The sequence below is a fragment of the Macaca mulatta genome, chromosome 8 (genome assembly GCF_049350105.2).
Source record: "Macaca mulatta isolate MMU2019108-1 chromosome 8, T2T-MMU8v2.0, whole genome shotgun sequence".
NCBI lineage: Eukaryota > Metazoa > Chordata > Mammalia > Primates > Cercopithecidae > Macaca > Macaca mulatta.
In genome coordinates this window covers 19,322,028-19,338,459 of record NC_133413.1, presented here as the reverse complement: position 1 = coordinate 19,338,459, position 16,432 = coordinate 19,322,028, and the positions used below count along the sequence as shown (strand labels likewise).

Genomic DNA, 16,432 nt, shown 5'->3' with positions numbered 1-16,432 from the left:
CCCATTGACTTTAATAATATTTAATAGTTTCATTATAAAATATGCTCATTGTAAAATTAAAATTCATGTGGACTAATGTATTTGCGTATAAAGTATGAAGGAAAAGTTATCATTTCTGCACCTTCCCTGTTCTTCCTTGTCTGACTCTGCTGTACCTCTTACTAGTCTCACAAAATTGTGGTACGGCCTTTTGGACTTTTTCAACATACAGGTAAATACAAACTTAAAATATGTTTTTTCTTTTTGCAGGGGGTTTGCAAAATGGAACTTTATTTCTATAATTTTATTTTTGCCTTGGAACCCCCTCAGCCGGGTTAGTTCTGAGTTTTTCTCTAGCCAATATGATAATTTCTCAGTGTTCATGTATAATTTGGTCTCCTTCCTTTATTTCCCACATCTCATAGCTATCACTGCTCCCTCCAAGTCCTGTTTGTTTCTTCTCTTCGTTTTCATTTCTTCTCTTCTTTACTTTTTTCTTTTTCTTTTTTTTTTTGAATTGGAGTCTTGCTCTGTTACCCAGGCTGGAGTGCGGTGGTGTGATCTCGGCTCACTGCAGCCTGTGCCTCCTGGGTTCAAGCGATCCCCTGCCTCAGCCTCCCGAGTAGATGGGACTACAGGTACACGCCACCACACCCAGCCAGTGTTTTGTATTTTAGTAGAGACGAGGTTTCACCGTGTTGGCCAGGATGGTCTCGATCTCCTGACCTCACAACCTGCCCACCTCAGCCTCCCAAAGGCTGAGCCCCTGCGCCCAGCCTCTTCTTTCTTTTCCTTCTTTCTTAGAAGACCTAACGAGATCTACCCTTTAACACATTTTTAAGTGCGCAGTGCAGTGTTGTTAAACATAGGCAGTGTGTTATACAGCACATCTGCAGGACGTATTCATCTTGCATAACTGGAACTTTATATCCGTTGAACAACTCCCCATTTCCCTTCCCCACCAGCTCCTGGCAAGCACCATTCTACCATCTTGTTTTACAGAATAGAATAATATTAATATTAACACTATCCTGTTGTTCACTTTATCTTTCCATTGAAATTTTAGTTTTGCTAGGCGTCTTTTACTGATTTTTATTGTTGTTAAATATGGTACACTTACTCAGGTTTTCTGAGGTGAGTGTTCTAGTAAATTGGTTGATGAATGAAAATTTGCTTCAAATCCAGTAGACTGTCTGTGTTACTATCTAAGGCAAAGTGGAAGTATTATTCCTTCCAGATTTTCCCTACATAAAAGATGGTTATAATTACAGAATAAAAACAAATCTGTTGTCTATATGTAAGTCTATGCTAAGTGCATGAGCTTAAAATAAACTGCTGAGGTCAATGGTATCCTGGCAAGTAGATCTTAAATCTTTATCTTTCACATCTGGGATAAGTTACACAATACGATATGAGGTGGTAAATGTCATCTTTTCAGGACTGTAATTCAGAGAAGTCCTGTATTGATTTCACTGTTTAAGAATTTAGTGCCTGGGTTACTTGCAGTCTCTCAGTTAACCTAATATTGCTATGTTTGACTTTTAATATTGCTTATGATGTGCATATTTTATTGCTTGGTATGAAATCCAATTAAAACGACTTTAGGTCATCTTTACTGTTAAGCTAAACGTCGGAACTGTTGGTGAAATAGTTAAATGTCTTTGTTGCATGCGCACTGTTTTCCCCATTCCGCTGTAGGAGCTCCTGTCTAGTAAGAGCTCCAGTCTGAACTCTGCCTGCGTCCAAGCCTCACACTTCTTTAACTGAGATGCTTGTATTCTGTGGCATGGCCCAGGGAACCCTGGGCGGGTGGTTAGACACTTGGATTCTAGGCCTTACTGTCACCGGCTGGGTATGTGACCCAGGTACACCATTTAACCACCTAAGTAGTTTTCTCATCTATAAACTGGGTTAGTAATAGTCACACACTGTTAGGATTATTCTCACTATCAAAGGAACTAATCTTTTGGTGAAATCGGCATTTATTTTGTTCTCCTCAGTGCTCATTAGTCAAGAGTCATGGTGGGATTGGGAAGGGAAGACTTTGGCGAGGACTGGCTGCCGTTAGGTGTAGGGGGTGGGCCTGGATGGGGGTGCCAGTGAGATAGGGGAGGTCAGGGAAATGATATTTGGGTGCAGAGCTTTCCTCTAGTGCAGCTGTGTGAAGGTACAGGTGTTCTGTAGTAGTTCCAAGGCGCACACAGTAATGTCTGCAAACCTAAGGTGTGTTTAGAAACAAAGCTACGAGGCATGTATTTCTGAAGAATAAGCGGATTTCCAAAATGTAGGAAGCCTTGGCTGCCCTGTGGCTGTGGCCCAGTCATTTTGATCTGTTCCTTGCCCACCCTTGTTTATCAGTTGTGATGATGATGACTCATCATTGTTTCTCCTGAAAGGGCAGCAATTTGGTAAATTTATATTCTAAAAATCCATTTTTCTGTTCCTCCTAAAGCAAGTAAAACTGGTGGCTAAACATAAATTTTTAAAATGGGTATTTGCCATCTCACAGTTGCTAATTATTGTAAAGGGTGTAAAGAAAAAAGTCTCCAATAGACTGAAGAGACACATAAACTTGTGAAAATGGGTTAAGCACTGAATGCTTCAATGCAGGTGATGGGCGAACACATTTTCAAAATACATCATTTACTCTTGGCGTTAAAAAAACGAATTTGTTGAGGAAACATTTATTAAGGCTCACTCCATGCTAGACCTTTGCCAGTTCCTGAGGACCCGAATTGAATCAGGTGCTCTTCCTGATCTCAGGAACCTTAGAGATGGTCCAAGAGGAATGTGGGGGCAAATGCTGTGATAGAAGCAAGTACGTGGTGTGAGCAGAAAGCAAGGTGTAGTCCATGGCACACAGAAGATGGTGTCCTGGCAGGATAAGCTCACAAAGAGGTCCTGATTCTCAACAGTGCTTCAGAAACTCCATGTGCATTTTAATCACCTGGGGATCTTGTGGAACTGCAGGTGGTGATTCAGTAGGCCTAGGGTGGAGCTGCAAATGAGTAGCAAGGGTTTAAAAGAGAAGCCTGAGCTGACTTTGCATTCACTGGACAGAAATAGGGGAGGGGATAGAAAGGAGGCCATTCAGTCGGAAGAATGTACATAAGCAGAAGAATAGAGTGAAATGACTGGAGAGAAACCACTAAGGGATGTGTGTGTATGAAGGGGTGGAGGCATGGCCTAAGCGGGAAGAAGTGGGTAGGGATCAACCCTACATTGCCTTTTAAGCCTGTGAAATTAATGTTAAATAAAAGGATTGAAACTAAGATCACCATCCTATAGATCGGGGTGTCCAATCTTTTGGCTTCCGGGCCACACTGGAAGAAGAATTGTCTTGGGCCACACATAAAATACGCTAATGATAGCTGATGAGCTAACAAAAAAAATAGCAAAAAAATCTCATAATGTTCTAAGAAAATTGATGAACTTGTATCGGGTCAGCATTCAAAGCTGTCCTGGGCCACATGCTGTGCATAGTGGAGAATCCCAAATTTTAGATTGGGTCATGACCTTCATTTTCACATTCAGGAGATTAACACAATGGAGTTGGAAGGGATGGAAGGACAGGATTTTAGTAGTCCAGTACAGTTTAGACAATGATATAAAGGGTTAAATAAGTATTCAAAAAGAGGAGGAAGAAGAGCTCTTTGAAAAGAAATGATGCGCCTGTTGGAATATTAATAGAATAGCACACGGTGTGCCCTGGTGTCAGAGAGAAAGCTAGGTTGATTGGAGCAGAGCACACGTGGATGTTGAAGAGCAATACAAGAGTGAGGCTGGAGCTGAAATGGGAGCTTAATGCGGTCACTTCACATGCCAGGCCTGAGGAGCTTCAGCATCTTTTTCTCCATTAGGATGAGGTTTTTATGAGCGAAATCGCTGGAACAAAGCAATGGGCATGACTTTCTGGCAGCATTACCTGACTCACTTACGGGATCCTTAGTGATACGCAACAATATCATTTTCATCAAAGGTCCTTTTCAACTTCTGTTAGGTGGTACTGGTCGCACTGGGAGACAGTGCTAGAATATACGGGGATCTGTGGAAGAAAAGATGATTTCAATGGTTTGAAGCTAGAAAAAAAAATTAAAAATAGGGCTGTATGGCTGGGTGGGGTGGATTGCACATGTAATTCCAGCAGTTTGGGAGGCTGAGGCAGGAGGACTGCTTAAGGCCAGAAGTTTGAGACCAGCCTGGGCAACAAAATGAGATTAAAAAAAATAATAATAAAACAATGGCGCTATAATCAGCATAAACAGGACCATGTCGGTCCAAGATGAAAACTTAAAGTACTCAATAAGTACTTTAAAACACGAGTAGCCTTGAGATTCAGAAGGAAGACAGGACTGCGGGTGAGAATAAATAAACTGTGGAGAATAAAGAAGAAAAGGTGAGAGTAAAAAAAAGAATCTTAATAGTATAGCACCACCTGGTGTTAGAACATTAGGCATTTTTCAAATGAAGTTTTTTCTTATCAAGTTGCATTTTTCTTTCTGCTTGGGTGATTTTAAAATTTTCCACTTATTTATTTCTTATATGATAGCCTATTGTGCTAATGGAATTTTTTTTTTTTAGTCAACAGTATGGGAGGTCATATCAGTTTGTTTATTCTTTGATTTCAGTTTTGCCAAAATCTGCTTTCTCACGATTCTTCTGATTGATCTTCTCCTTCAGAGAACATGTGTGAGTTAATTACTTTAGGAGACAGGGTTACTGCCACACTTCTCATATCCTAATTGCCTCATCATTTCTGCTCTCCTGCCTCTAAATGATCAAAAATAAACACGTCTGCATGAAGCTTTCATCTTTCGTCTGAAGTTACATGATCGTGAATATTCATTTTGTGTTTTGACTTTGTTGTTAGTGCAGAACTTTGAGTTTACAGGCTTAAAAAGTGCCGGCTTTCAGGATGAATAGCAGTGGAAACTTTTTTTGTTTGTTTGTTTTAAACCCCAAGGAAAACCTGCATCCTTGAAAACTGCACAGTCATCATGGGTGAATTTGTCTAGACCACTTCCTAAATCCAAAGCATCTTTGAAAAGTTCTGCGCTGCGGAGGACAGGAAGCACCCCCTCAATAGCCAGCACCCACAGTGAGCTGAGCACTTACAGCAACAATTGTAAGTCAACTTTATATCACACTTCAGGGGTTGTGGAAACAGTCATTGCAAGAAAAGCGAATGCTCTGCGTATAATTAGAATTTTTGTTTCTAGGGTTTCAGGAAAAATATGCATACTGCTTCCTTGGAGTTGCTCTGAAAGTTTGGCAGAAAAAAAAACAAATTCTTTGAAAAACTCTCTTGAAATAATTGTGTGTTAAAGTATATTTTTGCATGAAGGATTCTAAAGTGCATCATCTGAAGTAATGGTGTTTTGGAGGGTTAAGAGTAGCAACTCAGGGGATTTGGAATCTAACTGGAATCAGGAAAAAGATTGCTATAGTTTCATTTACTTTGCAAAAGACTATCTCTTGTGGTATCTTTGGATGCTAGATTTTGTGTAATATGACTAATATAACTTGAATCCTCATTCTAAAAATTTTAAACTCAGGAGACTTTTGTTAAAGTTTTCAGTTAACCTGAGTTCTATTTTCTGTGTATAAATGAGTGAACTTACTGAGATACCTCTTTCATTCCAAAGATGTATTTGGACTTGGTTCTTATTTTCTCATTTCCTTTTTTATACTTCCCCACGAAATAATTCATAAATTTAATGTTGAAGTGCCCGCTGTGCACAGACACCATGATAGGTGCAGTGAGGGACATAGGATGTAATAGAAATGGCCCTTATTCTAAAAAAAATAGTGGAGGAGAAAAAGAAGGTATTTTTCATGGATGATGAGAATACTAATAAAACCAGACACAAGGGTATGGAGAGGAGCAGCAATTTGATCTCCCCAGTTTGACAGATCAGTTTCTTCTTTTGGGTGAGGAGATGGGGACAAAGTGTAATAATGCTCACTCACAAGGTTCCTCTGGGTGTGGAGCAGTGTTTTAGGATGTCCATATTTGCTTTTATCTTTTCCTCTCAAGTGCCTTCTACTGTTATCCTGATTTTTATATATGAGGGGATTGAGGCTCAGAGATACTGTCACTGGTCCAAAATCACGCAGCAGGTATGTGAGGGAATTGAGAAAGCATTTTTTGTAGAGAAGGCATTGAATTAATGAGCACATTTCCGATGGGTCACCTAGCAGCAGTAGCTGGACTCAGAGTAAGTAGCTGCATACCCTGGCCCTTCAGAAATACTGGGATATGTGACTTGAAATTAAACAGGATTATTATCAGCTTTATTGTTTGAATTTTGAAGTTGTGGCACAAAATCAGGCTTGCATGTAAGAGAGAACTCTGAATTTGAAAAGGTAATTCACACATGTATTATTTTAAGCTCTCTTTGTCTTGCAAAGCAATTTTAAAAACAAACTGCCAAAACAGAATCACCAGCATGCTCTAGAAAAACTGTTGTGGCAACAGAATTTGTGGCACTTGAAACAGACACAATCTGCAGTGCCATAGCGCCGCGTTTTCCGTCGACATCCACATTGACTTGGCCACCGTTTCGGTACCATGTCTGATGCTCCTAAGGAGGTTGTAAAATGCTTTTGTCCATTCCTTTTTGTCTTTTAACAAAGGGGTTTACCATACACCCACAGAGCCTGTCTAGTGGCGATGTGTTCCTGTTGGCGGATTAAGCATTCAGATCAATGAGTCTCTTTCTTAGTTTGATTTGCTAGCTGGTTTAATCTGTTTTGTGTAGTGCCTTGGAGCTTACACATTTTTTTTTTTTTCCTCCATTCGAATTCACTAAGAGCAAGCATGAGGGATATGAGAGGGAGCATGGCTGCAGTGTTTCCTGCTTAAGCTTGCTTTGATCCTTTTAAATGACTGTACCAGGAGGATTTCGCAGTTGTACAGAAACTGATATTTCTTCCAAAATCTTTATCAATTCTACCCTCACCCCACCGCCTGGTTCAGAGAGGCACTATGATGCTACCTTATTGACTCTGCTGCTCGTGGGATCGTACAGCCTTTGTGTAATTCCTTTGTTAGCCACGTTTACTGGGAAAAAAAGTAGGTTGACGATTTCTGGTTTCTTTTCTTCGTAAGCATGCTTAAATTTTTATTCAATAAATGGATTTAGGATCTCTTGACTGTTATTTTTGTAACTTGCAATTTATGGTAATTGTAGTATTTGGGGGGCATTTTGAATGTATATTTAAGATGTGAATGCTTCTGTGTAGGACCAATTTTATTGTCTCTTTTATGGGTTTTGGCACTCTTGATATAATTCGGCAGCATCGTTCATGCTCTGGCACATGAAATTATCCTATTATCAAAGACTTTTTGATGGTTTAGTTTCCTATTAAATAACTAGTTTTTGTGTGTATGTAGCTGGTAGTTGTGCAAGTGTAGAAAAATACTTTTCTGAAATTAAAATGGAAACATCATATCTTTGATTGTTTTCCTGAGTTGTAACTGAAAGTATTAAACATGTATACATTTAAAGGCTACCTCAAAACATGAAAAAATCATTTTGCGCTGAAAATTTCCTGCTTCTGATAATGGATGGTCATGTGAAGAATTAACTTTCTCTTTTGATCGGTGTTCTGATTTATACTGGCTTAAGTATCTGAATCCCTTTAACGAATAGTGGTTTCTTGCTTTGTCTGCTTGTTTCTTTGTGATGTGATATTGTTAGTGGCATCATTTAAGAACTTCTGATACAACATAGTGCTGTTGTAAAATTAGCATTGGGTTCTCGGAACTTTGGGATCCTATAGAAATAACGTTACTAAGTTTTTTAAACGACCGAATCAAAATACGTAAGACAGTACGTTTTTCTTATTTGGGAATTTTAGGAGGTTCTTTGTGTGTGTTCTTTTAAGTGTAGAAAATTTCAAAGTTATGATCTTGATCCTTTTGGATATTAGTGTAAAAACATTTCACAATGGTGTTTATACCAAATGTACTCATTTATAGAAGCTAAAGATTATAAGCTGTTTCGTGCTCAGATACCTAACATCCAGTTTTTAAGATCATTAAAGTCACTGGATAAAAATAAATGATATATTGTTTGTCATGAACAGAGTTGAAGGTTTGGGGACTGTTGTGCAATTTAGAAGGGGCTCTTGGGAGAGTGTATAATTTTGCCATGTTAGCAGGAAAATAAGTTTCAAAGACATTACTTCCTCTTCCACTTTGGCCACAAAACCATGTTTATATTTGAGAGCCAGATGGTAGGGGAAATGTAAGAGGTGCAGACCAAAGCTATTTGCATTCTCCTGGAAATGCAAGGAACAGAAGGAGACTGAATAAAAGAAATGGAGTGTTCTTTCCCTTCACCTTCATTGCCAGCCCTGGCTGAGAGGGGTGTGACATGTAGAAAAGGGCACTAACCTTGGGCCCACCTTAGTTTGTTTGTTTGTTTTAAATGGAGTTTTGCTCTTGTCGCCCAGGCTGGAGTGCAGTGGTGTGATCTCAGCTCACTGCAACCTCTGCCTCCCGGGTTCAAGCAGTTCTCCTGCCTGAACCTCCCAATTAGCTGGGATTATAGGCATGCACTCCCATGCCTGGCTAATTTTTGTATTTTTAGTAGAGATGGGGTTTCACCATGTTGGCCAGGATGGTCTCGATCTCCTAACCACAAGTGATATGCCTGCATCTGCCTCCCAAAGCGCTGGGATTACAGATATGTGCCACCCACCACGCCCAGTCCCACCTTAGTTTTCCTACTAACTCATGTTAAGTTGGACAATCTTTCTCTTCTCTTAGCCTCCGGCCTCCATACTCTCCTCTGATCAATGACAAGGGAGGACTGGGTCATCTTCAAAGTCCTTGCAGCAATAAATGTCTCTGACCCTTTTCACTGCAATAAAACAGGGCCTCACTGTTTGGCAGGACCGTGTTTTGAGTTGTTCAAGTGAATAAGCTGATAAAGAATAGGGTGGGGCTTATTTACCCTTAGTTGTTTTTTTTTTTTTTTCTTCTCTCACGACAGGAATGGCAAGAGAAAATTGTCTCACCTGCCAACACTGGTTAGTGGCCAACACCAGTTAGTGGATAAGAATTCGCCTGTAGGATAGTGTCAGTGGTTTCTCAGGGTGCCTCCAGGTTCAGAGGGAAAGTTTTGTGTTCAACTAGTGATGTCTGTCATGGGTGAGGCTAAGATGAGGAACAGGCAGTCGATTCATTAGGCTCTACATCACAAAACATGTTAGTACTTGCACACTTCTGAATGGACTATTGAAGAAGGAAATACTATCCAAACCACTGTTAACTTTGTTCTCATTCTTTCTCTGTTCATGTTTTTCTAGGGTATATGTGAGACGTTCTTGTTATGATATAGTTGAGTGATTTTGCTTTTGAAATTCAAGAGCTTAGATTTCAGTAGTACTTGGATTTTAAGCCAGGTGGGCAGATGATCTGGCACAGTGGGGAGTGTTAAACTGATTCACATAAAATTCAAGAAATGAACAGAATGTTGGCTCTGTGTGTATATACATAATGTAATAAAAGTGAATTTTCACTAGATGTTAGAATGTAGTATGAATGGTAGTTTGCAGATAAAAGTCTGGAACAATGAGAAGCCGTTTTTTTTTTTTTTGAGATGGAGTCTCACTCTATCACCCAGGCTGGAGTGCAGTGGCGCAATCTTGGCTCACTGCAACCTCTGCCTCCTGGGTTCAAGCAGTTCTCCCACCTCAGCCTCCTGAGTAGCTGGGATTATAGGCACCTGCCACCATGTCCAGCTAATATTTGTGTTTTCAGTAGAGACAGGGTTTTGCCATATTGGCCAGGCTGGTCTTGAACTCCTGGCCTCAAGTGACCTGCCCACTTTGGCCTCCTAAAGTGCTAGGATTGCAGTTGTGAGCCACTGTGCCAAGCCTGAAAAGCCCTTTTCTTTTTCTTTTTTCTTTTCTTTTTTTTTTTTTTTTTTTTGAGACGGAGTCTTGCTCTGTCACCCAGGCTGGAGTATAGTGGCGCGATCTCAGCTCACTGCAAGCTCCACCTCCCGGGTTCACGCCATTCTCCTGCCTCAGCCTCCCGAGTAGCTGGGACTATAGGTGCCCACCACTGCGCCTGGCTAATTTTTTTGTATTTTTAGTAGAGACTGGGTTTCACCTTGTTAATTGGGATGGTTTGATCTCCTGACCTCGTGATCCACCCACCTCGGCCTCCCAAAGTGCTGGGATTACAGGCGTGAGCCACCGTGCCCGGCCGAGAAGCACTTTTCTAATAGGAAAATCATTTCTTCTGCTTGGGCTTTTCTGAGAATATCCCTTCATTTTTCCTTTTAGTCTCACCAGCTCCTTTATTTCACTTGAAACACACTTTGGCCATGGGAGAAATGAAGATAGGATTCCAGAGAATCTATTATTCTGGCATAATTGAGACAGTTGGGACCAAAGTTGACAAAGGGGCAGTTTTAAACTACATACTAGATCAGGTTGAGAAGTGTGTGGCCACATGGAAAATTTTACGTATTGTCTCTTCAAGCCAGCAGTGTTTAGTGTCCATGGCTCTCTAGAACACTGTCTTTAGGATGATTCTGAGGATGCTTCCAGCCTCAGTGGGACTGAATACCACAGTCAGTTAGTAGGGCCCCTGTGAAGGCGAATGTGCTGTCTATTCCCATACCCGATATTCAGACCCTTCTTATTCATAGATAGGTGATTCAGCACAGCTAGGCAGTGGCCAAGTCAGCACCAGAACTTGGGTATTTTACATCCTGTTCCGTTGCTCGAAACTATTATGCATCTCTTATATTGGAACTGTTGCCGCTGAGGACTTTATTGTTTGGATATAACGACTCTGGCTGAGGGAAAATTTAGATAGCATCAGGATACCCAGTCAGTTGCCATGTTAGGATCAGAAATAGAGGGCAGGGGAAATATTTGAAGAGCATTATGCCTCATGTTGGGGTTTACTAGAAAGCAGTGGGCCGGCCTAGAGTACAGTGAGTAGAGATTGAAAGAAAGATATTAAGTGTCAGTCATAAAATTATATTCAGCTCAGTACAGTTTGTGCCTGCCATTAGTAAGGCAGAAAGCATGTACGATCGTTGATCATAGAGTATATGAATATATATCTTGTATATATAGCTTTCATGTAAATATGTGTAAAACATAAATGCGTGTATGTTTGTACCTGAGTCACATGCAGACATTTTATCCTTGCAGTATAGATTCCGACTTCATGTTGTGTGTTACGAAGTTGGTGCCAGGTGGATCTAGTGTCGTATTGAGTCTGAAAAGTGGCAGTGAGACAGCTGATTTCCAGCACACCACCTCCTATTCTACGTGTGACAGCCAAGGGACAGGAGTATCATTCCTCATGAGGAACGTGTCCTTTACTTTAGTGAAAATCTTTTTACTGATCTCTTTGTGAACCGTGAGCCTTTGTGTCTAAAGTTTAGAAAGGAAAAGCATGAATTTAGAATCACACAATTTCATATTAGGTTTGTAAATTGAACTCAGTTTAATTTTTTAAAATATGAATAAGTGACTTATTTGTTGCTGAATATAATCAAATATAGCTTCAAGAAAAGTAAGACTAAAATCCAGATTGTTACAATTCCTTGGTTAAGACTCTCGTTTTCTTTGTTGGATTTGATTCACAAAAGCTAAAATGCTCATTGAAACCCAATATCTATTTTATATGAACATCTAAAAAGGGTTCTGTTGAATGTTATAATAGCAGTATCTTTAATACTGTCACTCCCATTTGGCTTCCTGTCAACTTTCAAAAAGCCAAATCTCTAGGTTCTCGAGGAGGTGAGAATTGGAAAAAAAGAACAGGAAATTGACAGAATTTTCTCAGCAGGAGGGAAGGCTCTGTGTCGATTTGACCTAATATTAGGAATGTTATTTGGGCACAAGAACAATTAACAGATGGCTCATTGTACAGGGACCGAGTGTGGATTAGGGGAAAATAATAGCATGCCTGTACAAAGTTTGAATGTGATGTGTATAAGCACTGTTGTAGCAGTTGGAATAGTTTAGCCGAGTGAAAAATTTCTAGCTGTCCTCACATTTAGAATGTGTTTGTAAACAAGGTAGCTATGTTAACCCTTTGCTAAATGAGTAAAGTGAGAAAAGGGATCAAAGTTGGTAATAAAGAAATTTATAAGTGTTGAATAGTAGAATAGAATTGGGTGCCTAGAATTGGATATTGATGATTATTAAGAAACAGGCTGGGCGCTGTGGCTCACGCCTGTAATCCCGGCACTTTGGGAGGCTGAGGTGGGAGGATCATGAGGTCGGGAGATCGAGACTATCCTGGCTAACACGGTGAAACCCCGTCTCTACTAAAAATAGAAAAAATAAGCCGGGTGTGGAGGCGGGCACCTGTAGTCTCAGCTACTCGGGAGGCTGAGGCAGGAGAATGGCGTGAACCCGGGAAGTGGAGCTTGCAGTGAGCTGACATCATGCCACTGCACTCCAGCCTGGGCAACAGAGTGAGACTCCATTTCAAAAAAAAAAAAGAGAAACAGTAAAAAATCCAGTCTGGGTTGGTGGAGGGGAAATTTTTACACATAATACAGAAGACGGTTTTTGTTATTTAGGTGAGATTCCCTTTTCTGCTTTTGCTTTGGAGTAAAACATGAAGTTTGCTTTGGAACAAACTTCCTTTGTTCAGGGCAGAAGTTGGCGTTTTAACTCCTTGCTGTAGCAGCGAGGATTTGAACCAGATCTCATCCTTATAGCTACCAAAGAGTCTGTATGTTACTGTTCTTGTGTCATTAACTAGCTGGCTGCGTGAATTCTTTCTTGTCCCCGTGGAGTTGGATGCTCTTTCTAGCTGCACCTGGGGCATTCTTGTTACATGGCATGAATGGCTGTATTATTTCTTTTCCAACTTTTGTCTGGAATGAAAGCTGAGCTAGACAAGATGCATAAACTTGGACCGTGCCCAGCTAACCAGGATGCATGGTCACTCCGATTACAGCCTTTGTTTCGCATCCCTGAGGACACAAGCTACCTGTTATCCACACTGTATTCCCAGTGTTCAGTAATGACTGGCATGTCATAGGTGCTTATTGAGCATTTGTTGATTCAAGAACAAAGGAATAAATGTGGAAGTTTGAAACCGTATTTATAGGATAAAGTGTCCTTTTCTGTTTTGTTACAGCTGGTAATGCCGCTGTCATCAAATATGAGGAGAAACCTCCAAAACCAGCATTTCAAAATGGTTCCTCAGGATCCTTTTATTTGAAGCCTTTGGTATCCAGGGCTCATGTTCACTTGCTGAAAACTCCTCCAAAAGGTATGGTTGTCACTGTGGTTAGAAGAGGGAGGGCAAGACGCTTAAAGTCTTTGGCTTGTAGAAAGTTAAATTTTGACAGGTTTATAGTATATTTAACAATGATTAAAAATGTGTTGAGAAAGGAGATATAATACATTTTCACACTGAAGAAATCGTTGTTTTGAGAGTTGGTAGGTTCTGTAGTTAAAAATCACTACATGTAAATCAGCAGGCAGAACAAAGGTATAAGGTCAAAATAACAAAACTTGTAGAGTTAAATAATTCTAAACTAGTGCCGTAGAAGAGTGAGATAGAAAGGAGTAGAAATGCATGATGACTTTTCATCAGGGTAGAGGTTTTGTGTTTATTACTGTACTTGTGTCTTCATGTCTTTGGTCCAACACACTGTTCTTCCTCTAAATGTTGTTTATCTCTATTCCTTCTCATATCACTCACCCTGTATTTGCTGTGACTATTAAAAGTAATTTTCAGGTTTACAAAATATGTGGTATATACTTAATGTGCAATGTTTTCATGCAACTTTGTCTCAGTGGACCCAAAGCACATCAGGAGCCTTCTTTGTGCCACACGCAGTGACTCATGCCTGTAATCTCGGCACTTTGAGAGGCCAAGATGGGTGGACCACTTGAGGTCAGGAGCTCGAGACCAGCCGAGCCAACATGGCAAAACGCCATCTCTACCAAAAATACAAAATTAGCTGGGCATGGTGGTGTGTACCTGTAGTCCCAGCTACTCGGGAGGCTGAGGCACGAGAATTGCTTGAACCCAGGAGGCAGAGGTTGCAGTGAGCCGAAATCGCGCCACTGTGCTCCAGCCTGGGTGACAGAGCGAGACTCCATCTCAAAAAAAAAAAAAAAAGCCTTCTGTGTGCTTAGTGAACTGAAGCTTAACCGAAGCCTGAGAGAATAATTGTGAATGAGAAACTTGACCTATAAAATGAGACCCACATTTATGTTAGAGAATTTGGAAAACACAGAAACAAAGAGTCTTCCTTAATTCTGTCAACCACCAATTGCTGTCACATTTCCTTCTGACTTTTTTCCTCGGAATGTGTGTGTTGTTTTGTTTTTATTCCAGCAAAACTGGGGTAATAATGAATACACTCTTCTGTATCTTGCTTTTTATTAAGTTAGTATATCATGAGAGCTTCTTCACTTTAAATGGCCGTGCAACAGTCCACTGTTGCCAAATTCTGTGGTTGCCCAGTTTAGTTTATGCTGGACAACTTCTGACTTTTACTGGGGTGTATTAATACTTAGATGAAACTCTTCAAATATGAGTCATAGTTCATTGTTTCAGATTCTGGTTACTTCTGAATGTCCCAGAAGGAGGAATTACTGGGTTAACCTGCCCGAAACTCTTTGGATTGTTAACATCTATTAGGAACTTTCTAAAAGGTGTTGCTCTGTCACAGTATCCTCATTAACGTGTGTCTCTGTGTGTGTTTAAAGGATCATATGGTAACTTGAGGCTGGTAAATGTATGTCAATACCTTTTCTTTGTACTGAATTGAAGAGAAAATAGGCATGAATTTTAGGAGTGGGTTGAATTCTTTGGTGTGCAGCAGGTAGTCGTCTGTCTAGGGATTTAATCAAATTTCAGAGGCACCAGATGACCTCGTGCTGGGTTGACATCAGAATGGAAAACTGTGGTTTTTTATTGATGATGATAAAGCCCCATGATCCACACAGCAGTAACGAAGTTAATGCCGTGGAACTTTGATACTAAAATGACTTTCAGAGGATGAGATTTCATAGACAGCTTTGTAGAACAGGAGACTCAGAATTCTAAAATGCCTCACTATGGAATTGATAGGTTCTTGTGTTGCAGTGGTTTTACTTGAGTGGGAATCAGTGCTTTCCTTTGATAACAGCCACATATTTTAAGAGATGATCATCTGTGTAAAATTTCAGATAGAATCTGGTAGCTGTTGTAACTAATCTGTAGATGATGATGTGCTGGAAACAACTATTTCATGTTAAGTAGAAGTGTGCATAGATTTTCGTGACTTACAGCTCGGTACCTATTACCACTCCTGATTTTATATTGTATCAGTTTGGAGGAAAACGGATACAGTAATATTTCTATTTTTCTTCATAGCTGAATAGAAACGGGTAGTTTCAGAAAGCACACAGGAGTGACTGTCCTTCATCAAGTCTGGCCTCTGCTCTCCTGGCAGCAGAAGAGCATATGTGCACAGTCAGTGTGTGAATTCAGCACTGTTAAAACTTGAACTTCAGCTGTTCTTGACTGAAAAAACACTGGCTTTTCATATTAAAACTGATGCTATTTAATTTGTGGTGACGACTTGCATATCATTCTGAAACCTTTGGATGTTATGTGGAATATCATCTTATATTTAAAATGCGCTTGATAAAAGTTGGTTGAATCTCACTAATATTTCCCACCTGGAACCTGGAATTTAGAGATTGATTGTTTTTGAAAATAATTCTTATCAGCATGGTTTGTTTTTGTGTGATATGTCAAATAAACGTGTATATTTTACATGTTTCTTTTATATCTTAGGTCCTTCGAGAAAAAATTTATTTACAGCTCTTAATGCAGGTGAGTGACCACTTTATGGATGGGGATAAAAAGAATCTTTTTGTAAAGTTATGTTACTACAACTATTTACAGTGATTTTTTACTGGGGTGCTTATAAATAGAATTTCCAATTTGAGGTATAAACATGACTTTTTATGATGGGTCACATAGCATTAAAATACGGTAAGCATGATTGGCGTTCTGAATGGTAAAAGGACATTTTATTGCTAACAGTTAATTATAGTCTCTTAAAAACTGATTTTGTTAATGTGGTCTAAATGAGATGGAAAATGTACTTCTCCCAAGATAAATGCTAGTTTGAAATTGGATATTCCTTAATTGCTAAGTGGTCTCAAGATTTGGTTTTAGCACCTTTTCCCAGTTCAGCAGCCTATATTTTTATGTTCTTTTTTACACTTTCACTGGACTTACATTCCCAAGACAGCCTGCAGCCTCCGCTATTTGAACCACAGCTGAGAATCTAAAACTTTGTGTCTCTCAAGAAGCCATAAAAGGTTTCACAAAATATCTTCACTGCGATTCCTGTACTTTGGATGGATGGATGGATGGATGGATGGATGGATGGATGGACGGACGGACGGACAGACAGACAGACTGGTTGCAGTGACTCACACCTGT

General features: G+C 40.0%; 1 protein-coding gene across 7 annotated transcripts in view; it reads left to right on the top strand.

Moving 5' to 3' along the window:
• The window catches only part of MTUS1 (microtubule associated scaffold protein 1), a 114,154-nt gene that overhangs the window by 29,291 nt on the left and 68,431 nt on the right, over window positions 1–16,432 (top strand). For 2 of the 7 annotated variants that reach the window (XM_015144825.3, XM_077943107.1), the window contains exons 3-5: window positions 4,943–5,104; window positions 13,115–13,249; window positions 15,776–15,814. In XM_015144825.3, coding sequence (XP_015000311.2) covers window positions 4,943–5,104; window positions 13,115–13,249; window positions 15,776–15,814 — 336 coding nt within the window. Of the gene's footprint in view, window positions 1–4,942; window positions 5,105–6,849; window positions 7,055–13,114; window positions 13,250–15,775; window positions 15,815–16,432 lie in introns of those variants that run through there. The other 5 variants (XM_015144829.3, XM_015144828.3, XM_015144827.3 and 2 more) reach the window with 5 other exon arrangements.